This window comes from Salvelinus fontinalis, chromosome 8 (genome assembly GCF_029448725.1).
Source record: "Salvelinus fontinalis isolate EN_2023a chromosome 8, ASM2944872v1, whole genome shotgun sequence".
NCBI lineage: Eukaryota > Metazoa > Chordata > Actinopteri > Salmoniformes > Salmonidae > Salvelinus > Salvelinus fontinalis.
The window spans coordinates 25,788,853-25,813,876 of record NC_074672.1 but is presented as its reverse complement, the minus strand read 5'-3'; the positions used below and the strand labels follow the sequence as shown (position 1 = coordinate 25,813,876).

At 50.9% G+C, this 25,024-nt stretch overlaps 1 protein-coding gene across 5 annotated transcripts in view; it reads left to right on the top strand.

Moving 5' to 3' along the window:
• Positions 1-25,024, top strand: part of LOC129860966 (protein SOGA1-like) — an 82,834-nt gene that overhangs the window by 41,789 nt on the left and 16,021 nt on the right. The window contains exons 4-10 of one of the 5 annotated variants that reach the window (XM_055931942.1): positions 13,217-13,279; positions 16,389-17,735; positions 18,740-18,856; positions 21,625-21,750; positions 22,110-22,340; positions 22,949-23,104; positions 23,361-23,528. In XM_055931942.1, the coding sequence (XP_055787917.1) occupies positions 13,217-13,279; positions 16,389-17,735; positions 18,740-18,856; positions 21,625-21,750; positions 22,110-22,340; positions 22,949-23,104; positions 23,361-23,528 (2,208 nt within the window). Of the gene's footprint in view, positions 1-13,216; positions 13,280-16,388; positions 17,736-18,739; positions 18,857-21,621; positions 21,751-22,109; positions 22,341-22,948; positions 23,105-23,360; positions 23,529-25,024 lie in introns of all 5 variants that reach the window. The other 4 variants (XM_055931940.1, XM_055931941.1, XM_055931939.1 and 1 more) reach the window with 4 other exon arrangements.

Below are 25,024 nucleotides of genomic sequence, written 5' to 3'. Positions count from 1 at the left end.
ACCCTTGGACAGATGGTTGGGGAAGAGCTGTAGGGTTGTCTCAATGCTGGGGATTGTGTGTGTGTGTGTGTTTTCTCATTAACAAATGGGCTCTCTCTGTGATGCCATGGTAACAGTTGCTATCAGCTCAGTTGTCCTCAAGTGAGGGAGAAGGGAGAGAGAGGACAGGGAAGAGAAGGAGGGGGCGGGAGAGCTGCCTGCAGCAGGGATGGCCAGGCTTTCAGGTTCTGGCCAATCAGCTTTGTGGTATTCAGACAATGGAAATGTAGAGTAAGAGGTGTTGAATAGATGAAGATTTGAGGCATGGGGAGCTGGGGTGGATGAAGGGGTGAGCCATGGGGAGCCGGGTGGATGAAGGGTTGAGGCATAGTGAGATGGGGTGGATGAAGGGTTGAGGCATGGGGAGCTGGGGGGATGAAGGGGTGAGGCATGGGGAGCTGGGATGGATGAAGGGTTGATGCATCGGGAGCTGGGGGATGAAGGGTTGAAGCATGGGGCGCTGGAGGGATGAAGGCTTGAGGCATGGGTAGCTGGGTAGATGAAGGTTTGAGGCATGGGGGGCTGGGTGGATGAAGACTTGAGGCAATGGGGAGCTGGGGGATGGAGGTTTTGAGGCATGGGGGGCTGGTGAATGAAGGGTTGAGTCACAGGGAGCTGGGGGGATGAAGAGTTGAGGCACAGGGAGCTGGGGGAGGGAAGGGTTGAGGCACGGGGAGCTGGGGGGATGAAGGGTTGAGGCATGGTGAGCTGGGGGATGGAGTTTGAGGCATGTGGAGCTGGGGGATGAAGGTTTGAGGCATGGGGAGCTGTGTGGATGAAGCATTGAGGTATGGGGAGCTGGAGGGATGAAGGAATGAGGCATGGGGAGCTGGAGGAATGAAGGGTTGAGGCATGGGTGGAGGGTTGAGGCATGGGGAGCTGTGGGATGAAGGGGTGAGGAATGGGGAGCTGGGAGATGGAGGTTTTTAGGTATGGGGAGCTGGGTGGATGAAGTATTGAGGCATGGGGAGCTGGGCGATGAAGGGTTGAGGCATGGGGAGCTGGGGGGATGAAGGGTTGAGACATGGGGAGCTGGGGGATGAAGGGTTGAGGCATGGGGAGCTGGAGGGATGAAAGAATGAGGCATGGGGAGCTGGAGGAAAGAATGGTTGAGGCATGGGTGGAGGGTTGAGGCATGGGGAGCTGTCGGACGAAGGGTTGAGGCATGGGGAGCTGGGGGATGGAGGGTTGAGGTATAGGGAGCTGGGGTGGATGAAGGGGTGAGGAATGGGGTTGCTGGGAGATGGAGGTTTTGAGGAATGGGGAGCTGGGTGGATGAAGTATTGAGGCATGGGGAGCTGGGGGATGAAGGGTTGAGGCATGGGGAGCTGGAGTGGATGAAGGGTTGAGGCATGGGGAGCAGGGGTGGATGAAGGATTGAGGCATGGGCAGCTGGGTGGAGGAAGGTTTGAGGCATGGGGAGCTGGAGGGATGGAGGGTTGAGGCATGGGGAGCTGGGGAATGAAGGGTTGAGGCATGGGGAGCTGGGTGGAGGAAGGGTTGAGGCATGGGGAGCTGGGTGGATGAAGAGTTGAGGCATGGGGAGCTGGGGGATGGAGGTTTTGAGGCATGGGGAGCTGGGTGGATGAAGGGTTGAGGCATGGGGAGCTGGGGCATGTACGGTTGAGGCATGGGGAGCTGGGGGGTTGAAGGGTTGAGGCACGGGAGCTGGGGTGGATGAAGGGTTCAGGCATGGGGAGCTGGGGTGGATGAAGGGTTCATGCATGGGGAGCTGGAGGGATGAATACTTGAGGCAATGGGGAGCTGGGGGATGGAGGTTTTGAGGCATGGGGAGCTGGTTGGATGAAGAGTTGAGGCACGGGGAGCTGGGGGATGAAGGGTTGAGGCACAGGGAGCTGGGGGGGATGAAGGCTTGAAGCATGGAGAGCTGGGTGGATTTGGGGTTGAGGCATGGGGAGCTGGGGTAGGAAGGGTTGAGGCACGAGGAGCTGGGGGATGAAGGGTTGAGGCATGGGGAGCTGGAGGGATGAAGGAATGAGGCATGGGGAGCTGGAGGAATGAATGGTTGAGGCATGGGGAGCTGGGTGAAAGAAGAGTTGAGGCATGGGGAGCTGGGGGATGGAGGTTTTGAGGCATAGGGAGCCGGGTGGATGAAGGGTTGAGGCATGGGGAGCTGGGGCATGTACGGTTGAGGCATGGGGAGCTGGGGGGTTGAAGGATTGAGGCACGGGAGCTGGGGGTTGAAGGGTTCAGGCATGAGGAGCTGGGGTGGATGAAGGGTTGATGCATGGGGAGCTGGGGGATGAAGGTTTGAGGCATGGGGAGCTGGAAGGATGAATACTTGAGGCAATGGGGAGCTGGGGGTTGAAGGGTTCAGGCATGGGGAGCTGGGGGGTTGAAGGGTTGAGGCACGGGAGCTGGGGGATGAAGGGTTGAGGCATGGGGAGCTGGGGTGGATGAAGGGTTCAGGCATGGGGAGCTGGGGTGGATGAAGGGTTGATGCATGGGGAGCTGGGGGTTGAAGGGTTCAGGCATGGGGAGCTGGGGGGTTGAAGGGTTGAGGCATGGGAGCTGGAGGGATGAATACTTGAGGCAATGGGGAGCTGGGGGATGGAGGTTTTGAGGCATGGGGAGCTGGTTGGATGAAGAGTTGAGGCACGAGGAGCTGGGGGATGAAGGATTGAGGCATGGGGAGCTGGGGGATGAAGGGTTGAGGCATGGAGAGCTGGGTGGATTTGGGGTTGAGGCATGGGGAGCTGGGGTAGGAAGGTTTGAGGCACGAGGAGCTGGGGGATGAAGGGTTGAGGCATGGGGAGCTGGGGGGATGATGGGTTGAGGCATGGGGAGCTGGGGGATGAAGGGTTGAGGCATGGGGAGCTGGGGGATGAAGGGTTGAGGCATGGGGAGCTGGGGTAGGAAGGGTTGAGGCACGAGGAGCTGGGGGATGAAGGGTTGAGGCATGGGGAGCTGGGGGATGGAGTTTGAGGCATGGGGAGCTGTGTGGATGAAGGGTTGAGGCATGGGGAGCTGGAGGGATGAAGGAATGAGGCATGGGGAGCTGGAGGAATCAATGGTTGAGGCATGGGTGGAGGGTTGAGGCATGGGGAGCTGGGGGGTGGAGGCTTGAAGCATAGGGAGCTGGGAGATGGAGGGGTGAGGAATGGGGTTGCTGGGAGATGGAGGTTTTGAGGAATGGGGAGCTGGGTGGGTGAAGTATTGAGGCATGGGGAGCTGGGGGATGAAGAGTTGAGGCATGGGGAGCTGGGGTAGGAAGGGTTGAGGCACGAGGAGCTGGGGGATGAAGGGTTGAGGCATGGGGAGCTGGGGGATGGAGTTTGAGGCATGGGGAGCTGTGTGGATGAAGGGTTGAGGCATGGGGAGCTGGAGGGATGAAGGAATGAGGCATGGGGAGCTGGAGGAATCAATGGTTGAGGCATGGGTGGAGGGTTGAGGCATGGGGAGCTGGGGGGTGGAGGCTTGAAGCATAGGGAGCTGGGAGATGGAGGGGTGAGGAATGGGGTTGCTGGGAGATGGAGGTTTTGAGGAATGGGGAGCTGGGTGGGTGAAGTATTGAGGCATGGGGAGCTGGGGGATGAAGAGTTGAGGCATGGGGAGCTGGGGTAGGAAGGGTTGAGGCACGAGGAGCTGGGGGATGAAGGGTTGAGGCATGGGGAGCTGGGGGATGGAGTTTGAGGCATGGGGAGCTGTGTGGATGAAGGGTTGAGGCATGGGGAGCTGGAGGGATGAAGGAATGAGGCATGGGGAGCTGGAGGAATCAATGGTTGAGGCATGGGTGGAGGGTTGAGGCATGGGGAGCTGGGGGGTGGAGGCTTGAAGCATAGGGAGCTGGGAGATGGAGGGGTGAGGAATGGGGTTGCTGGGAGATGGAGGTTTTGAGGAATGGGGAGCTGGGTGGATGAAGTATTGAGGCATGGGGAGCTGGGGGATGAAGAGTTGAGGCATGGGGAGCTGGGGGATGGAGGGTTGAGGCATGGGGAGCTGAGGAATGAAGCATTGAGGCATGGGGAGCTGAGGGATGAAGGCATGAGGCATGGGCAGCTTGGTGAATGAAGGTTTGAGGCATGGGGAGCTGGGGGGTTGAAGGGTTGAGGCACGGGAGCTGGGGGGATGAAGGGTTGAGGCATGGGGAGCTGGGGTGGATGAAGGGTTCAGGCATGGGGAGCTGGGGTGGATGAAGGGTTGATGCATGGGGAGCTGGGGGATGAAGGATTGAGGCATGGGGAGCTGGAGGGATGAAGGCTTGAGGCATGGGGAGCTGGAAGATGAAGGTTTGAGTTACAGGGAGCTGGGGGGATGAAGGCTTGAGGCATGGAGAGCTGGGTGGATTTGGGGTTGAGGCATGGGGAGCTGGGGTATGAAGGGTTGAGGCACGGGGAGCTGGATGGATGAAGGGTTGAGGCATGGGGAGCTGGGGGGATGATGGGTTGAGGCACGGGGAGCTGGGGGGGTGAAGGGTTGAGGCATGGGGAGCTGGGGGATGAAGGGTTGAGGCATGGGGAGCTGGAGGGATGAAGGAATGAGGCATGGGAGCTGGAGGAATGAAGGGTTGAGGCTGGGGGATGAAGGGGTGAGGCATGGGGAGCTGGGGGATGGAGGTTTGAGGTAGGAGGAGCTGGGGGGATGAAGGGTTGAGGCATGGGGAGCTGGGGGATGAAGGGTTGAGGCATGAAGGGTTGAGGCAGGGGGAGCTGGGGGATGAAGGATTGAGGCATGGGGAGCTGGGGGATGGAGGTTTGAGGCTGGGGGGGATGATGACTTGGCATGGGAGGCTGGGGGGATGAAGGTTTGAGACACGGGGAGCTGGGGGATGAAGGTTTGAGGCATGGGGAGCTGGAGGGATGAATACTTGAGGCAATGGGGAGCTGGGGGATGGAGGTTTTGAGGCATGGGGAGCTGGTTGGATGAACAGTTGAGGCACGGGGAGCTGGGGGATGAAGGGTTGAGGCATGGGGAGCTGGGGAATGTACGGTTGAGGCATGGGGAGCTGGGGGGTTGAAGGGTTGAGGCACGGGAGCTGGGGGTTGAAGGGTTCAGGCATGGGGAGCTGGGGGGTTGAAGGGTTGAGGCACGGGAGCTGGGGGATGAAGGGTTGAGGCATGGGGAGCTGGGGTGGATGAAGGGTTTAGGCATGGGGAGCTGGGGTGGATGAAGGGTTGATGCATGGGGAGCTGGGGGTTGAAGGGTTCAGGCATGGGGAGCTGGGGGGTTGAAGGGTTGAGGCATGGGAGCTGGAGGGATGAATACTTGAGGCAATGGGGAGCTGGGGGATGGAGGTTTTGAGGCATGGGGAGCTGGTTGGATGAAGAGTTGAGGCACGAGGAGCTGGGGGATGAAGGATTGAGGCATGGGGAGCTGGGGGATGAAGGGTTGAGGCATGGAGAGCTGGGTGGATTTGGGGTTGAGGCATGGGGAGCTGGGGTAGGAAGGTTTGAGGCACGAGGAGCTGGGGGATGAAGGGTTGAGGCATGGGGAGCTGGGGGGATGATGGGTTGAGGCATGGGGAGCTGGGGGATGAAGGGTTGAGGCATGGGGAGCTGGGGGATGAAGGGTTGAGGCATGGGGAGCTGGGGTAGGAAGGGTTGAGGCACGAGGAGCTGGGGCATGAAGGGTTGAGGCATGGGGAGCTGGGGGATGGAGTTTGAGGCATGGGGAGCTGTGTGGATGAAGGGTTGAGGCATGGGGAGCTGGAGGGATGAAGGAATGAGGCATGGGGAGCTGGAGGAATCAATGGTTGAGGCATGGGTGGAGGGTTGAGGCATGGGGAGCTGGGGGGTGGAGGCTTGAAGCATAGGGAGCTGGGAGATGGAGGGGTGAGGAATGGGGTTGCTGGGAGATGGAGGTTTTGAGGAATGGGGAGCTGGGGGATGAAGAGTTGAGGCATGGGGAGCTGGGGGATGGAGGGTTGAGGCATGGGGAGCTGAGGAATGAAGCATTGAGGCATGGGGAGCTGAGGGATGAAGGCATGAGGCATGGGCAGCTTGGTGAATGAAGGTTTGAGGCATGGGGAGCTGGGGGGTTGAAGGGTTGAGGCACGGGAGCTGGGGGGATGAAGGGTTGAGGCATGGGGAGCTGGGGTGGATGAAGGGTTCAGGCATGGGGAGCTGGGGTGGATGAAGGGTTGATGCATGGGGAGCTGGGGGATGAAGGATTGAGGCATGGGGAGCTGGAGGGATGAAGGCTTGAGGCATGGGGAGCTGGAAGATGAAGGTTTGAGTTACAGGGAGCTGGGGGGATGAAGGCTTGAGGCATGGAGAGCTGGGTGGATTTGGGGTTGAGGCATGGGGAGCTGGGGTATGAAGGGTTGAGGCACGGGGAGCTGGATGGATGAAGGGTTGAGGCATGGGGAGCTGGGGGGATGATGGGTTGAGGCACGGGGAGCTGGGGGGGTGAAGGGTTGAGGCATGGGGAGCTGGGGGATGAAGGGTTGAGGCATGGGGAGCTGGAGGGATGAAGGAATGAGGCATGGGAGCTGGAGGAATGAAGGGTTGAGGCTGGGGGATGAAGGGGTGAGGCATGGGGAGCTGGGGGATGGAGTTTGAGGCATGGGGAGCTGTGTGGATGAAGGGTTGAGGCATGGGGAGCTGGAGGGATGAAGGAATGAGGCATGGGGAGCTGGAGGAATCAATGGTTGAGGCATGGGTGGAGGGTTGAGGCATGGGGAGCTGGGGGGTGGAGGCTTGAAGCATAGGGAGCTGGGAGATGGAGGGGTGAGGAATGGGGTTGCTGGGAGATGGAGGTTTTGAGGAATGGGGAGCTGGGTGGGTGAAGTATTGAGGCATGGGGAGCTGGGGGATGAAGAGTTGAGGCATGGGGAGCTGGGGTAGGAAGGGTTGAGGCACGAGGAGCTGGGGGATGAAGGGTTGAGGCATGGGGAGCTGGGGGATGGAGTTTGAGGCATGGGGAGCTGTGTGGATGAAGGGTTGAGGCATGGGGAGCTGGAGGGATGAAGGAATGAGGCATGGGGAGCTGGAGGAATCAATGGTTGAGGCATGGGTGGAGGGTTGAGGCATGGGGAGCTGGGGGGTGGAGGCTTGAAGCATAGGGAGCTGGGAGATGGAGGGGTGAGGAATGGGGTTGCTGGGAGATGGAGGTTTTGAGGAATGGGGAGCTGGGTGGGTGAAGTATTGAGGCATGGGGAGCTGGGGGATGAAGAGTTGAGGCATGGGGAGCTGGGGTAGGAAGGGTTGAGGCACGAGGAGCTGGGGGATGAAGGGTTGAGGCATGGGGAGCTGGGGGATGGAGTTTGAGGCATGGGGAGCTGTGTGGATGAAGGGTTGAGGCATGGGGAGCTGGAGGGATGAAGGAATGAGGCATGGGGAGCTGGAGGAATCAATGGTTGAGGCATGGGTGGAGGGTTGAGGCATGGGGAGCTGGGGGGTGGAGGCTTGAAGCATAGGGAGCTGGGAGATGGAGGGGTGAGGAATGGGGTTGCTGGGAGATGGAGGTTTTGAGGAATGGGGAGCTGGGTGGATGAAGTATTGAGGCATGGGGAGCTGGGGGATGAAGAGTTGAGGCATGGGGAGCTGGGGGATGGAGGGTTGAGGCATGGGGAGCTGAGGAATGAAGCATTGAGGCATGGGGAGCTGAGGGATGAAGGCATGAGGCATGGGCAGCTTGGTGAAGGAAGGTTTGAGGCATGGGGAGCTGGGGGGTTGAAGGGTTGAGGCACGGGAGCTGGGGGGATGAAGGGTTGAGGCATGGGGAGCTGGGGTGGATGAAGGGTTCAGGCATGGGGAGTTGGGGTGGATGAAGGGTTGATGCATGGGGAGCTGGGGGATGAAGGATTGAGGCATGGGGAGCTGGAGGGATGAAGGCTTGAGGCATGGGGAGCTGGAAGATGAAGGTTTGAGTTACAGGGAGCTGGGGGGATGAAGGCTTGAGGTATGGAGAGCTGGGTGGATTTGGGGTTGAGGCATGGGGAGCTGGGGTATGAAGGGTTGAGGCACGGGGAGCTGGATGGATGAAGGGTTGAGGCATGGGGAGCTGGGGGGATGATGGGTTGAGGCACGGGGAGCTGGGGGGGTGAAGGGTTGAGGCATGGGGAGCTGGGGGATGAAGGGTTGAGGCATGGGGAGCTGGAGGGATGAAGGAATGAGGCATGGGAGCTGGAGGAATGAAGGGTTGAGGCTGGGGGATGAAGGGGTGAGGCATGGGGAGCTGGGGGATGGAGGTTTGAGGTAGGAGGAGCTGGGGGGGATGAAGGGTTGAGGCATGGGGAGCTGGGGGATGAAGGGTTGAGGCATGAAGGGTTGAGGCAGGGGGAGCTGGGGGATGAAGGATTGAGGCATGGGGAGCTGGGGGATGGAGGTTTGAGGCTGGGGGGGATGATGACTTGGCATGGGAGGCTGGGGGGGATGAAGGTTTGAGACACGGGGAGCTGGGGGATGAAGTGAAGGGCAGGTGAAAGACTTCCTAAAAATCCTTTTGGCTTTTCTGGATATTCAGAATAGATTTTTCTCAATCTGTGTAATAGTATATAGTGTATCTCTCAGGCCTATGTGTATTCCTGTTCTTTATGTTTTGGTTAATACAACATTGGGAAAAAAATTGTGTGCAACAACATGTGTTCATGTTAACATCTCTGAGTAATCCGTATGCAAATCATCACATTTCCAATTGTATGCGTCAGGAACTGAAAGAGAGGGCAGTAGGGGTTTATTTTTGCGTTTGTCGTTATTTCCGTTGGTTTTTGAAGAGCGAAGCTGTCTCGTGTCAAGATGGTTTTCAGGGGTCTTCATTTCCTGTCCTCCATGTTTTTTCCACCCCTTCCTTTCCTCTCGTAAATACCAGACTGATTCACATCCTTTGCGAGGCTACCTCTATTCCACCCTCCCCCTTTCACCTATTTGTTTCGTTGGCCACCACTGTCAGAAACTCAACGAGGGAGTGCACAAGCATTTGTCATGGGAACTCATGATGGTCTGCGGCAGTGGGATAATGGATGACACATCCATCCCTCTAATCTCTGTAACGAAGGCTCGCTGTAGTTTAGGAAATTAAATATGTATCCGTATGTCTCCCTCCCCCTTCCATTTCTCACTCTTACTCTCCATTCCTATGCAGATTGGCTTAATCTCCCCCACTCTCTCTCTTTCTCTCTCTTTCTCTTTCTTAGAGTCAAGGGTTATATTTCATCCCTGGGACTGGGTGAATGCAGGGTTGGGGTTTGGGACCATTGTGAGTGCAGTACAGGGGAAATAGGAGCCTGAAGAGAGGAGAGGAGGGACTGAGACAGAGAGGGGACTGGTGGCTAGTGTTCATGATGTCTGTTCCCCTGGATTGTGCTGTGCTGATATGCTTTAGAGGACGTCTAGAGACCCCTCCCCCCTCTCTCTCAACTTATTGTTGCCCTTCACTCACCACACGCAGACTGACACACCAACAGACAGAAACACACACACACATTTCAAACATTACTCTATGTCTGCTCTGCTTGAAATTGATGAAACATAGTTAGACCAGTGGACACACAGGGTCAGACCAATCAACAGCCTTCTTTCTGACAGCCTTCACACGATGGCTGAAAGTGAGCAGCAGTGCATTTGGTAACAAAGAGACAAAGATCTCACCCCCTGGATCTCAAACTTGGGTTGAACCGCACACTATTGATTGTTCTGTGGATAAGACCAAAAGCAAACAGAGTGGGGGAGTGTATTGTCTGGTGTTGTCAACTCCACTCACATCATATCACACCTGCAGCTCTGCATACAGCAGTCTGGAGAGTGTCATGCAAATACACTATTCTACTCACTTCTCCTTCTGCAATGCAGATAGAATGCAGATTGAATTTAGAACGCAGATTGAATTTAGAACTCGCCTCTTCTGCTACTGCAATAACACCATTCTTACAACAAGAAGGTCATCGACTGGTTTTTAATAACCCTACTGATTGGATATTCATATTTCTAATTTCATTACACTTTTATTACTTTGTCTGTTTCATGCTTCTGTTTATTGAATTTGATTGAAATATGATAAAGCCATATTTTGTGATGGCTGTGTTGTAGTTCCCCTGTGTGATTGTGCTTCGGGCTGGCGGAGCGATCCATTGTTTAAGTGCCTGATGGATTCATCAGTGGGCGTGTTTGACTATTTTTCCTGTGGTCACGTCAGGGTCATGACCCCTCATCTATCTTGGCATGCCAAAGTCTCCGGTACACTATTACTCTCCTTTCTAAACTAGTCAGCATAACGCTATCCTCCACTCTCTCTCACTCTCTCCCACTCCTCCTTACCTCCCTTCCATTTCTCCACTCCCCTCTCTCCCTAGGTTTTTCTCCCTCCTTTCTTACTCCCTCGTCTCACACCCTGTAACGGTTTAGATACGGCAGACACAGAAACAAAGGAAGGAGAAATTGGAATACTGTGCTGCTGTGTCTTGTCATTTAGTTGAGTCGATGGTGATGGTCGCTGGTTCCAATCCCTGAGCCAACTAGGTGAAAAATCAGTTGATGTGCCTTTGAGCAAGGAACTTAACCATAATTGCTCCTGTAAGTCGCTCTAGATAAGAGCGCTTGCTAAATGACTAAAATGTGAAAATATATATTTTTTTCTTTAAGCCCATAACCATGTGTGTTAGGTGTATATACTTTTGTTTCAAAGTAGATTTGTTTAAGACTACCAATAAACACTCTGTGTGACCCTGATTTAGCCCTCTGCAGTAAAGGATTAACCGCTCCCCACACACAGATCCATAACAAACCCATGAGATATCCAGCAAACCCACATGAATGTTGAGATGATGTCCATTCCTATCCTAACATTCATTGTTGAGCCCATTACACAAGTGTATCTTTCCCAGCTGTGGACTGTGAGGTTGTGTAAGAAAGGATGCCGCCATGGTTCCTCATCCATGACAAAGTCATGTCAACGTCTCAGTTATTTCCTGTGCACCAGGCATTATTTCCTAAGACCAGTCAGATTGAGGCAAGATGACTTATGGCTGAGTTACACTATAGGGCCAAACCAAGCCAAGCCAAGCCAAACTTAGCAGAACTGTTGTAGGCATAAGTGTGTCGGGCATGATGGGCAGGTCCACACATCTCCACCTCCCTCTCCCAGGAGAGAGACATCCAGCCAGGGATTATTTGACCTACCTACCCCCTCTAGGCCTCAGGTTACCCCCTCCAGGCCTCAGGTTACCCCCTCCAGGCCTCAGGTTACCCAGCCCACATATCTAGAGTTACAACCTGTTGACATACACCCACAGGACCATGGCTTCAGATAGCACAGGCACATGCTTTTCAATGCTTCTTTTGCTGACGATAGGGTGTGTGCATGCATACATCTCTGTGTGTGTGTGTGTGTGTGTCTTTAACTGTACACTGTGTATGTGTGTGTAAAGGCATGAGCCAGGCAGGCCTGGAGTGGCACCATTTTACATACAGAAACCTAATTTCAAAGCTCATCTCCCTAACGTTGTCCCGGTATTCTCTCAGTGTTTTACTGCATTGTTTGTGTGAGTGACCTTGTGTTCTGGATGACACGTAGCTGTTGTACAGAGAGAGACGGCCGATTACATCAACTTGGCAGAGTGGGTGGAATTTTATCTGGTTCTTTTCGGGACGTGAGATCGCAGAGCAGGGAAGTGTCCCAAATGCCACCCTGTCCCCTATAAATTGCACTACTTTTAACCAGGGCCCATAGGGCACAACATGGGGAATTGGGTGCCATTTGGGATGCACCGGGAGAGCTTTAGTGTGAGGGGAGGAGGGAAGGATGAGGGGGAAGTGTGAAAGTTATTGATATTTGATACAGATAACAAAATAGGTTTAGGGGACAGAAGAAAAATGTATGAGATGTATCATAAAGGGGATTTATAGATGATGAATAGGTATTGTGGTTTAGCTCTGTGTTAGAATAGTGTTGACTTGCCTGTCACAGTGACACCTCTACATCCCTGTCACTTGTCATAGCGAGACTGTTACAGCTGGCCTGACGAAACCAATGGTCGAAACAAAACGGAAAAGTGTCCCAAAGTTGGTCGATATGTGTCCAGATCAATAGTTCCATTATCTCTCCGCGCCATTGATTCCACAGTGAAGTTTAGCACCATTAAAAGGTTCTCAGCTAAACTGCATGACATTGTCAGCAAACACAAAATGGGGGCTGAGATTGGATTGGATGCTGCTCTTTATGTAGTACCAGCACCACTTTAAATCCAGTCTAGTTACCCTGCTTTCTCTCCAGCTGGCTTTTTCCACTAGGGGAATTGGTCCTGGATGGAGTGGGGGTGGGTGTGTGTGTGTGTGTGTGGGGGGGGGGGGGGGGGGGGCCACTGTTTTAAAGGCTATATACTGTCCTGTGGTAGCAGGGTCTTGTTTGTTTTCAGATTGATTGAATAAGACACAGCAGAGTGGACTGGATATCCCTGCTTTTTTCACCAGTCAGCTCAATGCGGAGAAAGTAGCCAGTTTCCATGGAAACGCCTTAGCGAGATAAGCTTGAGATAAGCTTGTTCTGCAGCTCGTCTGTCTGCTTGCGTCTTGTGTGTGTGTGATCTCTCAGGACTCTGGTAGGCTTGAGGATCTATTAGGATCTAACTCACTGTACTGAAGCCCAGGTGACCAGGGGGAGGGGCTAGCTGTCATTAGCAACGGTGCTCATGTTCTCTTTATTGTCTCGTCTCAGTTTACACACATTTCTTTCTCTCTATCCTTCCCTCTCTCACGTTCTCTCTCTCCTCTATCTCTCCCTCTCTTTCTCTTCAACTCTTTCATCTTTCTCTCTCCTCTCTCTCGTTCTCTCTCTATCCTTTCCCTTTTCTCTCACACTCCTCTCTCTCTCCCTATCCTCATTCCCTCTCCCTCATCTCCCTCTCTTTCTTTTTTCTCTCCCTCTCCCCCTCTTTATCTTATACTCTCTGTTTACATAGTAGCAATGCAGTCAACTGTAGCTCCACACCCCTATTGGTGTCACTGTGGGGATAAACATCTCCATGGTGATGATAAACTGGGTGAAAGGGCATGCCGGGGGGGGGGAGAAGGGTTATAGACTCAAGGTGGTATTATTATGTTGTATAACACCTTAGCCAATGTGCTGGTGCTAGTTCTTTTGGGGGTCTAGGGCCTAACATTAGGCCGGGTTACTGTAAAAGCACTTTGTGACAAACGTTGTTATTGAAAGGGCTAAGGAAATATAATTGATTGATTGATACTAATTATTGTCAATTTTATGTGTTTCTCTCTATTTCCAGAACTCTCTGAAGAAGAGAGGCGCTCGGCCAAACAACAAGCCAGAGAAGAAGCCATCTGTCCAGGTAACTTAGACCAACAGAGACCTTCAACTTTGTTCTACATTGAACAGCCAAAGGGAAAATCTCATATAGATTTGCAAACGAATCAACCAAAGAAACAGACTGCAGCTGCAGCATTTTGTCTCCAGACACTCACCTCTGATTCTGATTCTTACCTCAGCTATTGAACCCAAAGTCAGTACTAAAGTATTACAGTTACACTGATTGTTCTTGCTTTCACAATTTAGTCCATAGTGGGAGTTGGGGAGGCAGTTGATGGGGAAGATGATTCACAGACATACAACATACAGTATTACTAGGTTGACATAACCAGCTCAGACTGTGCACATTTCTCTCTCTCTCTCTCAATTCAAAGGGAAACATATGTTTACATTGCCAAAGCAAGTGAAATAGACCATAAACAAATGGGAAATAAACAAGGGAAATAAACAATCAAAAATGAACATGAAACATTACACACAAACGTTTTAAAAGAAGTATGAAAGGGAAAATACAGTGTATTCTGAATGTATTCAGACCCCTTCCATTTTTACAAATGTTGTTACGTTACAGCTGTATTATAAAAATATATTTTTTAAATCATCATTCTACACACAATACCCCATAATGACAAAGCATTTTTTGGGGTAAATGTATAAAAAAATAAAAACATGAATACCTTATTTACATAAGTATTCAGACCCTTTGCTTTGAGACTCGAAATTGAGCTCCGGTGCATCCTGTTTCCATTGATCATCCTTGAGATGTTTCTACAACTTGATTGGAGTCCAACTGTGGTAAATTCAATTGATTGGACATGATTTAGAAAGGCACACACCTGTCTATATAAGGTCCCACAGTTGACAGTGCATCTCAGAGCAAAAACAAAGCCATGAGGTCAACAGAATTGTCCGTAGCGATCTGAGACAGGATGTGTCGAGGCACAGATCTGGGGAAGGGTACCAAAAAAATGTCTGCAGCATTGAAGGTCCCCAAGGACAAAGTGGCTGCCATCATTCTTAAATTAAAGAAATTTGGAACCACCAAGACTCTTAGAGCTGGCAGCCCAACCAAACTGAGCAATCGGGGGAAAAGGATCTTGGTCAGGGAGGTGACCATGAACCCGATGGTCACTCTGACAGAGCTCCAGAGTTCCTCCTTGATGAAAACCTGCTCCAGAGTGCTCAGGACCTCAGACTGGGCAAAGGTTCACCTTCCAACAGGACATTGACCCTAAGCACACAGCCAAGACAACGCAGGAGTGGCTTCGGCACACGTCTCTGAATGTCCTTGAGTGGCCCAACCAGAGCCCGAACTTGAACCCAATCGAACATCTCTGGAGAGACCTGAAAATAACTGTACAGGAACGCTCCCCATTCAACCTGACAGAGCTTGAGAGGATCTGCGGAGAATGGGAGAAACTCACCAAGTACAGGTGTGCCAAGCTTGTAGCATCATACCCAAGGAGACTCGAGGCTGTAATCGCTGCCAAAGGTGCTTCAACGATGTACTGAGTAAAGGGCCTGAATACTTATGTAAATGTGTTATTTCAATTTTTTTTTTTCATAAATTAGCAAACATTTCTAAAAATGTGTTTTTGCTTTGTCATTAAGGGGTATTGTGTGTAGATTGATGAGGAACAGAAACAATTTAATCAATTTTAGAATAAGGCTGTAACCTAACAAAATGTGGAAAAAGTCAAGCGGTCTGAATACTTTCTGAAGGCACCTTGGGATATTTTTCTCTATTGAGATTATTTCCTTATTTATTTCTAACCAAATCTAAAATGTTCCTGTTTTGATTAATTTGATAGAGTGGGTTAGGTGTTCTCTATACCAAATTAGCTTACACCCTGAATCTTTTTTCACACCTGGTAGTTTGGTGGATGGATGTGATAACGTGCGTCTCTGTGAGAGGTGTACGAGTCAGGCGCAGGAGAGCAGGGATGTCTGAGAAGCGTGTTTAATCATATAGTCCACCAATACAAAAATGGCACAGACGAAAATCCAAAAACTACGCTCACGATACTCAGCAACTCGTGCAATCGCACGGAGGAACAAACACAGTTCCGACACTTTACATACACGTGCGTAAATCGTGAACTCAACAATCAAATACAATCGAGCGCAATACACACAAGTCTAATCCCGCACGAACTAAGGCAGGCAACAGGTACCCTATATACACACAGAAATAAACGCAATTGAAACCAGGTGTGAAAAGAATCACAGACAAAACAAACAGAAAGGAAAAAGGGATCGGTGGCGGCTAGTAAACCGGCGACGCCAACCGCCGAGCGCCGCCCGAACAGGGAGAGGAGTTACCTTCGGTAGAAGTCGTGACAATGGGACTAACAACTCTGTAACTTAGAGGGCAACCAGCGGGTCCATCTCCTCTATACCATGTTTCTTGTAGGATGCTAATTTATTTGATGAAGTCTGGGTTCCTGCTCTTTAATCCAAAGGCAGACCTGTATTCCAGGATGAGATAGTAAAAAATGTGTGTTCCACAGTGTCCAGTGTTTGCTCTGTCTCTCCCTCTCCCTTCCTCCATTTCTGTGGGGATGAGGTTAATGCTTAATATCATATTATTGGAGTGCCACTGTGACATACCGTAAATGGTGTAAACCCTCTCCAGAATGTGTTTGATGTTCTGGGAAATAGCCCCATCACCAATAAAGTACACAACACGTTATTTAATGGGTCTTCACCATTTTGAGTCAGTTGGTTAAATAAAAGCAGGTGTTTAATATTCAAAATGGCTTATGTCTTTTATAAATACACCAATGTACCTCAATGCCCCCAGCTAGCACACATTACACTGTAATATAGTATGATGCATGACTCCACAGTGTTGCATCAACCTATCCCACTTTGCCCCCAAAAAATCCCTAGCTTTGCATTGGTCTAAATATTTGAAGCGGTTAATATGAGGATGTCAGATGAGTTCAAGCCAGAAAGAAACTCCCAAACAATTTTTTTTTTTTTTCATTTGTCATTTTGGCCTCACAATCTTTCTCTCTCGGTCTCTCTCTCTGTGGTATGTGAAAGGATTTATTGTCATTGTGTGTGTGAGTGAGTCAGTGTGTTGTCAGTGTTCCTAACAGCCTGTCTCTGTGCCTCTCTGGGGCCAGCAGGAGGACAACTCTGACCTCAAGTGCCAGCTCCATTTTGCCAAGGAGGAGTCCGTGCTCATGTGCAAGAAGCTGACCAAGATGGCCAAGGACAGCGAGGCCATGCGGGAGGAGCTGGCCAAGTACCGCTCGGTCTACGGCGATGTGGACGCCTCACTCACCGTGGACGAGGTCAACGACTCACCCCACACCCGCGAGGCCGAGGTTAGAGTTCACCTGAAGCTGGTGGAGGAGGAAGCCAACCTGCTGAGCCGGCGCATTGTGGAACTGGAGGTGGAGAACCGTGGCCTACGGGCCGAGATGGACGACATGAAGGGCCAGGAGCTGCCTCCAGGGCTGGGGGTGGGAGGCATGGGAGGCCCTGGAGGAGGAAGTCTGGATAACGTGATGGAGCTCCAGAGGCACCTGCAGTTTGTGGAGGAGGAAGCGGAGCTGCTACGGCGCTCGCTGCTGGAGATGGAGGAGCAGAACAAGCTGCTGATGAATGAGATCAATCGCTACAAGTCGGAGCTGCCGCTGACGTTGGACCCAAACCAGGATGACTCCTCGTCCATCTCTCTCCTGGAGGACGGTCATGTTGGGGGAGCTCTCATCAGCACCGAGGCCCCCCATGAGGAGCTGCTGCAGGCCGCCAGGCTCCAGATCGGGGAGCTGAGCGGTAAAGTGAAGAAGCTCCAGTACGAGAACCGTGTGTTGCTGTCCAACCTGCAACGCTGCGACCTGGCCTCCTACCACAGCTCTTCTAGGCCCGCCCTAGAGACCGACGCTGAGGCAGGGGACTCGGCCGAGTGCCTCCCCAGCCAAGCGTGCCGGGAAGGCCCCATTGGAGGGGAGAACAAGCCCCTGGAGGAGAAGGAGAAGAAGACGTCCCCGGGGGTTCCCATTCACCTGCACGGTAACGTTCCCCTGGGGCTGAAGGACCATGAGGCCCTGCTGGCCATGAGGGACCAGGCCCGCCTCATCTCTACAGCCATCCAGCTGCTGACCGCTTCCGATTCCAACTGCCCCTCCCTCTCCCTCTACCGCAAGATCTCCTCCAACTCCTCCGGGGAGACTGCAGAGCCCTGTGTCCCAGAGAAGAGCCAGCAGTCCCAACCCTCGGAGCTCCAGGACCTGCCCCTGGTGGAGGCTCTGACGGGCAGGCTGCGAGCGCTGCACACCCAGCTCCAGGCCTTCGTGAAGCGAGTGGAGAGCCTTGGCAGCGCCCCTCCTGGGAAGGAGCAGGTGGAGGGGGCATCCCCCCTGCCTCTACTGTCCGAAGCTGGAGACTCCGTGGTGGATACGCCCTCTGCATCACACCCATGCCCTCCAGACGACCAGGCGGGTGAGATCACTGCAGGGCAGAAGGTAAGAATGAACACCCTCCTCCTCTTCCCACCACTCATTTATTATTGATTATGTTTCTTTCCTTTTCTTTCATATGCTCCTTTTTTGTAGCAAGGCTATTATTTCTGTTCCGTTTGCTCCCACCCCTTCCCAGCTCACACTATGGTTTCTCCCTGGCACAGAATGCTGCCGGCACACATGACATGACACGCATGCTGCTTTGATGCCTTGTAACATGTTATAGATGCTAGATAGAGCTCAGGGCTCAAATGGAGCCACCACTGTGCTGCATGACAACTAGAATGATGAAGAAATCATAGAAACCATAAGCCACCATCTATTTACACACATCAAAATACAATTTGCATATCCAAGTAAATGCACTCTAGTAAAGTTGGTTCTATGCTTAGAGTTAAGCTCCATTAGAGGCCTACTGAGTCCCAACCGCATACGCTCTCTCACCCCGTCCATCCCTCCCTCTCTCAACCCGTCCCTCCCTCTCTCACCCCGTCTCTCCCTCTCTCACCCCGTCCCTCCCTCTCTCACCCCGTCTCTCCCTCTCTCACCCCGTCCCTCCATCTCCCCCCTCTCACTGCATGGGCACCATGACCGCTGCTTTCTTCACTTGTTTCCCTTTCCCTTTCTTCCCCTCTCTTCTTTCACTCCTTTGATTATGTTAATCCCCCTCCTACACTCTCCTCTTACTGTCCTTCACTCCCACCCTCATCCCCCAACCCTCCAGCCGTCGCTCGTACTTCTCATCATTGTTTTGGTTCTGTTCTCCACTCTGTCCTACGCCACTCTGACAAAGCTGTTTTTCCTTTATATACTTTTATTTGTCCTGTGAGGTTCATTTTTTATTTTCAATGTGTCTTACGGATCTTCCATTTTGGTTGTATTGTTTTGTTTTCAATTCCCTCCCTCCCTACCATATGTCTCCCCTCATCTTCCCTTTCCTCTGTTCCTCTTTCCCTCTTTTTATTATTTTGTTTCATTTTTATTCATTAACTTGCCCATGCATGCAGCAGTCCAACTTTAGGGACCAATCAGAGCGCGAAGTGAAAGGTCAGGAGGAGGAGGAGGGTGACAGCCACATTGACAGCAACAAGAACCAGGTTAAACAGGAGACGGACACAGCCCTGGTAGGTCACTGCTATAGAACAGTCAAAATAAACACATGCATGCACAAACACGCACACACACACACACACACACACACACACACACACACACACACACACACACACACACACACACACACACACACACACACACACACACACACACACACACACACACACACACACACACACACACACACACACTGTGCACTCCTTGATGGCCCAAACATGCGGTTTAGGCTGTCTTTAGGCTCGCTTCCCTCGTTCTTTCATGTGATAGATAGTGGGGGAATCAGGCTGGAATCACGCTGCAGTAAACACAATGACATCAGCTCTTGAAGTGAGCAGAGGAAGTGTCTGCTGCTCAGTGTTCGTTTGACCTTTCCGTAGCAGGTCTCCTTGGAAACCTGGGCTGTGAGGGAGGGGCAACTGCAGAAGCGATGAATAGAGAAGAGAGCAACACAATCGCCACAGCCCGCTCTCCTCTTACAGAATATACAATGTTAGGGTTTATAATATGAGAGTCATGAAAGGGAAGGTTTCTCTCTGGGCTGTACTGTAGCACATAATCAGTTAGTCATCTGAACACACACTCCCTAACTGTGAGAACTAGAGAACCTCATTGTTGCTGTCAGTAGGCTGGTTATTAAAGGTTCAATAACTCAGTTGATTTCTCTGTATCTCCAGAATTAAACACATTCTCGAAATATAGAATTATATAATCATAGTAGGCGGTTAACTATGACAACATTCAGCGGGCCACATTAAATCAGCTTGTGGGTGACTTTTGGCCCACGGGCCACGTGTTTGAAATAAGTAGGTCTAATAATTCACCCTGTGTCTCTCTCAGTAACCTCTGTGTCACAAACTACTGTTGGCTTCTACACATTATCATCCACCCTGCTCCTCTCCCCTCTCAGTGATCAATGATGAGGCTGCCAGGTCCGGGGAGATCAGGACCCGCTCCAGTGAGGGAAGGAGGAAAGGACAGGGGATAGGACAGGCAGGCAGTAACACCTTGGCCCAACGCCAGGCGACGTTATCACACGCAGACTGCCTGAGTGCTCTGTGTGTCTGTAGAGACAGCGTCGGTCGATAGAAGCGTGACAGGGCTGATGTATGGACATGGATGTTGGTGGGAACCTGGGGTCCATAAGGGGGACTGTGTTCTGGGTCCTATTCATTAGGGAACATAGTTTCAAAACGTTGTGCAGGTAGTCCCTCCTTGTTTTAGTCAGTTTTCTCCTGTTTAGTGCCTAATGAATACAGCCCTGGTCTCTCCCCACTGAGTGGTGCCTCTTGTGTCCATTACCACCAACCAACCCTTTCAGAGTAACTGTGTAATGTTAAAAATAGGGTACTATATCCTGCCTAGAAAGCAACTTAAATAGAAGAGTCTTCTGCAGGACAGTAAGACTGACATAATGCTGTGAAAGGCATTGGAAACTGACAGCAGGTTATCCATTTATATGCATGGAGTCTGTGTCTAAGGCTTGGCTGGGGAATGTAAGCCTTTTATACAATTGTTATGGTCTATGAGGCGAATATGCATTGGAATGTGAGGAAATTGAAAGGTTTAGCAGCTGAAATTGAGCTCCCTTCACTCTTACTCCTTGGATCCCTTTGGTGAGAAAATGAGGGTGTCAGAAGTCACTTACAGAGGCTGCTGAGGAGAAGGAGAAAGGGGGAGAAATGCAGAAGCGAGCTACGATAGCTACGCTATACATTTTATAAAAAATCTGCTCCAAATCAATTTGTGACTGGCTGAGTAATAGTGCAATTGGGACTTGCACTGGCAGGGACTCTCTCAGAATACACAGTGAGGGTAGAGTTGTTGGGAGGGCATACTGCCAAGATGTTGGTTATCCCTAGTAAATAACCAAGTAGATTGTAGTAGATTATGAGTAGATATTGAGTGTGCAACTCAAAAAAACAAAACAATGATTCCAGCAATGCAACATCTAAATAAGCTAACATTAAAATAATAACATTGTATTTTCACTTATCTGTCAAAGCCCTCAGAGAACCTTGGGACAAAACATAAAGGTTGTTATTGTACCTCAAAACACAGCAGTAGTCTTAAAGTGCCATTTAAACACAGTTATCCATGGAACATTATGACACAGTGGATATTGGATAATGGAATAATGTTTCTTTTTAAACCTTCAGAGTCTATTAATGCCCCTCGGGGTATTTCAGTCTTCCATAGAACACCCCCATTCTCCCACCTTATCCAATTCTACACACTAATTGGTGGGGATAAAATTGTGGGCGCTGAGTGATAATGAAAAGCTTGAGTGACTGGTCTTGTGCCTGACGTTAGAACGGAGGCCATTTGAGTAGCATTTCGTAGGTTAGCGCTAATGGTAGGCTGGGGTGGCCCCCACCATGGGTTAGCGAGAAGTGAAGAAGAAGAACACTAAGGGGAACAGTAACTCCTCTCACTCAATGGCCAAATGAAGCATGTGACAGTACTAAAGATGAGGTGTATTTGTTGGACCATTGGGCCCAGTGTGGTGTGTGAGTGTGCTGTATGTCTTTAACTGTGTGACATACGGTTGGATTGTTGTTCCCCCACCACGGGTTAGCGAGAAGTGAAGAAGAACACTAAGAGGAACAGTAACTCCAGTAAGTGAGTTATCAATGGAGGATATTTTTCAGTTGTGGGAAGTGGTGTGGTATGCTTTACACTTTACAGGGTGATATAGCATTGCAGAGTGTATTGTAATCTAGCTATTATGGTGTATCGCTCTCTCGCTCTCACGCTTGCTCCCTCCCTCCCTCAGCAGATCAGTGAGCTGCAGGCCCTTCTGTTGGAGGCGAGGGAGAATGCTTGCAGGACGCAGGAGGAACTGACTGTGGAGAGACAGGATCACAGAGACCACACCCACAGCAGCTCACAGACATTCACACAGGTACACAATCATCAAACTGTTCTATATCTATGTACACAACACTGACTACAGCCAAACCCTTCTAAACCACACAGAGCATTGTTACTGTAACATCTTGGCAATGTTAATACAGAGTATGCACCACACCTGAGGACAGTATGGTATCACTACTATGATATGTACAACAACAGCAGTTTATTATCATTCACCCACTTAGCAAACAGCTAAAGCAAACTCCATAAACGGTGTTCACCTAATCCCTTATCATAACAACACTGTCACTGTGAGCCCCTGTGGCTCACTGACTGTCTCCTCTCTCTCTATGTGTGTGTGCGTACGCCTGCCTGCCTGCGTGTGTTTGTCTCTCCCTCTGTCTCCAGCTGCAGGAGGAGCACCAGAAGGCCCTGACGAGAAGGGACTTCCAGCTACAGAGTCTGAGTCTGCAGACGCGGCTGCAGCAGAAGTTCTGGAGCCAAGAGAGGAACCTGATGTTGCAGGAGTCCCAGCAGCTCAAGCAGACCCTGCTGCTGCTGAGCCTCAAGCTGCGCTGCTTCCTCAAACAGTGGCGGCTGGGACGCAAGCTGGACACGGAGGCCAAGGATGTCTTGGAGGTACGGGACTGACTAGCCCCCCTCTCCCTTTGAATCAGCCACTTAGCTGTGGCAGATTAGTTTGGTTGGTTGATTTTATTTTATCCTCGTTAGCCAGCAGGATACCACCTTGCATCCCACTGCTGGCTTGCTTCTGAAACGAAGCGTTGGTTTGTCCTGGTTGGTCCCTGGATGGGAGACCAGATGCTGCTGGAAGTAGTGTTGGAGGGTCTGTAGGAGGCACCCTCTGCTCTGGTTTAAACATTTTAAAATACCCTAGTGCCCCATGGCAGTGATTGGGGACACTGCCCTGTGTAGGGTGCCGTCATTCGGATGGGATATTAAACGTGTGTCCTGACTCTCTGTGGTCACTAAAGATTCCATTGCACTTATTGTAAGAGTAGGAGTGTTAACCCTGGTGTCCTGGCTAAATTCCCAATCTGGCCCTCATACCATCACGGTTACCTAATCATCCCCAGCTTACAATTGGCTCGTTCATCCTGTAACTATTCCCCAGGCTGTTGCTGTAAATGAGAATGTGTTCTCAGTCAACTTACTGGGTTAAATAAAATAAATGAGCTGTTTAAGAAACTTGGCTGACTAATAATTTGCTGCGTATGTCCCTACAGGTGAACAGCCTGAAGGACCTGTACCTGCTGCTGGAGGAGGAGAGTCTGGCCGCCCACCCCCAACAGGGAGACAACAAGATGACCTCCGCAGAGGAGCAGCACCTCTGCCCCACCATCTCCAAAGAGCTCTGTGTGCTGGAGAAGAGTTACACACAGGTGCAGGAACAGGTCACACCTGGGTCATATTCATTAGTGCACACCGTTGCAAAAATGTTTTGCTACAGAAAACAAAACAAGCTTTTGTTATTGGACAAGTTCAGGTTGTTCCTCTTGGTTTCAGTGGGTTCTTTCTGTTTAGTGTCTACTGAAAACAACCCTGACAACACACAGGAAACAGCAATAACTGCTGACATGGAGATCCTCTCAAATGTCATGTTCATCTCACTGATTCTCCATCCTGTCCGTGGCCTAGACGAGTGGCGTGAGCAGCACACTGGCAGACCTGAAGGGAGTGCTCCAGGATCTGAGCGGGGAGCTGCGAGAGGAGCGCCAGGGCTCTCAGGAACTGACCCAGCAGTTTGCCCGCGCTAAGGCCTCCTGGGAGGTGGAGAGGACCGAGCTCAAGAGCCTCATTACCCAGGTAAGACCACACCACCTAGAAGGGTGCAACTAGCATATAAATATAATTACTAGAATGGAAATTTGACTTCACCCTCATGGGTACACTCAATATGGCTGACATGGTATTGTGCTAGCTAGTCTATAGAAACCCTCTGTTGTATATTTATAATTTCAAACCCATAGTTTACCTAAAATAAACTAAAAACCTTATTTGGCTAGTTCAGAGGCCAGTCTATTATGTAGCTTACAGACCAATGGATTTCACATGTGTCACGTTCCCTGCCTGACCATTATCTAAGAGGCTTAGCATAAAGCATCCCTGGGAGGGTAATACATCAGTTTCTCCTGTTGGCTACCTGGATGTCTGAAGCAAAGACATTGATTGTATGACCATTAAGTGGTTTTTGTTGTTGTTATAAATAAGAAAGGTCTTCATTCAGCATGCAGGAGAGCACCCTCTGAAGCTGTACGAAGATCAAGTTACCCATTCATAAAGGATGACATGACCTGTCATTTGTTACAATTTACTGAGAAAAGCTGTCGAGCTGCGGAGAGCTATGTTACAGATGATCAGAAGTATGAATCAGTCATTTAATCACCAATACTCATGTTGACAAATGGCTTGAAACTGCTGATATCCTGAGGTGGTGGATTTGTGCCAATCTATCTGTCTGGGGTTTAGTTTGGCCGTCTACTTTTCCCCCAGACCTCTGCAATTAAGAGAGGAAGAGGTGGAGAGGAATAATGTAGGGGGGCTAGAGAGAGAGACCCCACTGTGTGCCATCACAGCAGCAAGATTTGTGACCTGTTGCCACAAGAAATGGGCAACCAGTGAAGAACAAACACCATTGTAAATACAACCCATATTTATGTTTGATTTATTTTCCATTTTGTACATTCATTATTTGCACATCGTTACAACACTGTATATATACATAATATGCATTTGAAATATCTTTATTATTTTGGAACTTCTGTGAGTGTCATGTTTACTGTTCATTTGTATTGTTTATTTCACTTTTGTTTATTATCTACTTCACTTGCTTTGGCAATGTTAACATATGTTTCCCATGCCAATAAAGCCCTTCAATTTAATTGAATTGAGTGGGGAATAAACAGAGAGAGAGAGAGAGAGAAGCAGAATAAACAGAGGGAGAGAGAGAGGGAGAGAGAGCGCAAGAGAGAGAGAGGTACAGTACAGTAGACACAGAGAGAGTTTGAAGCGTGTTTCCTTGGTCCTGTCAGACTGTTCCCTCCCTCTGCAGTCCCTCCTGCATGGGTCTGTAAGGGCACAGCTAAATGGTTGCCTGCCCTGAGAGCAGCACTGTGCCATGGGGATCCCTTTCCTGGCGGCGCCAACACAGCTACTCAACACCATAACATAATTTACAACCTGGGCCAGGCTTTTTCATTCATCCATCCCCCTTCCTCCTCCTGTATCCACCGTAGAGGCTTTTGTCTCTCTCCTCCCTGGCAGTAGTAATGTGTTGTGTGTCAGGGTGGGAGGGAGAGAAG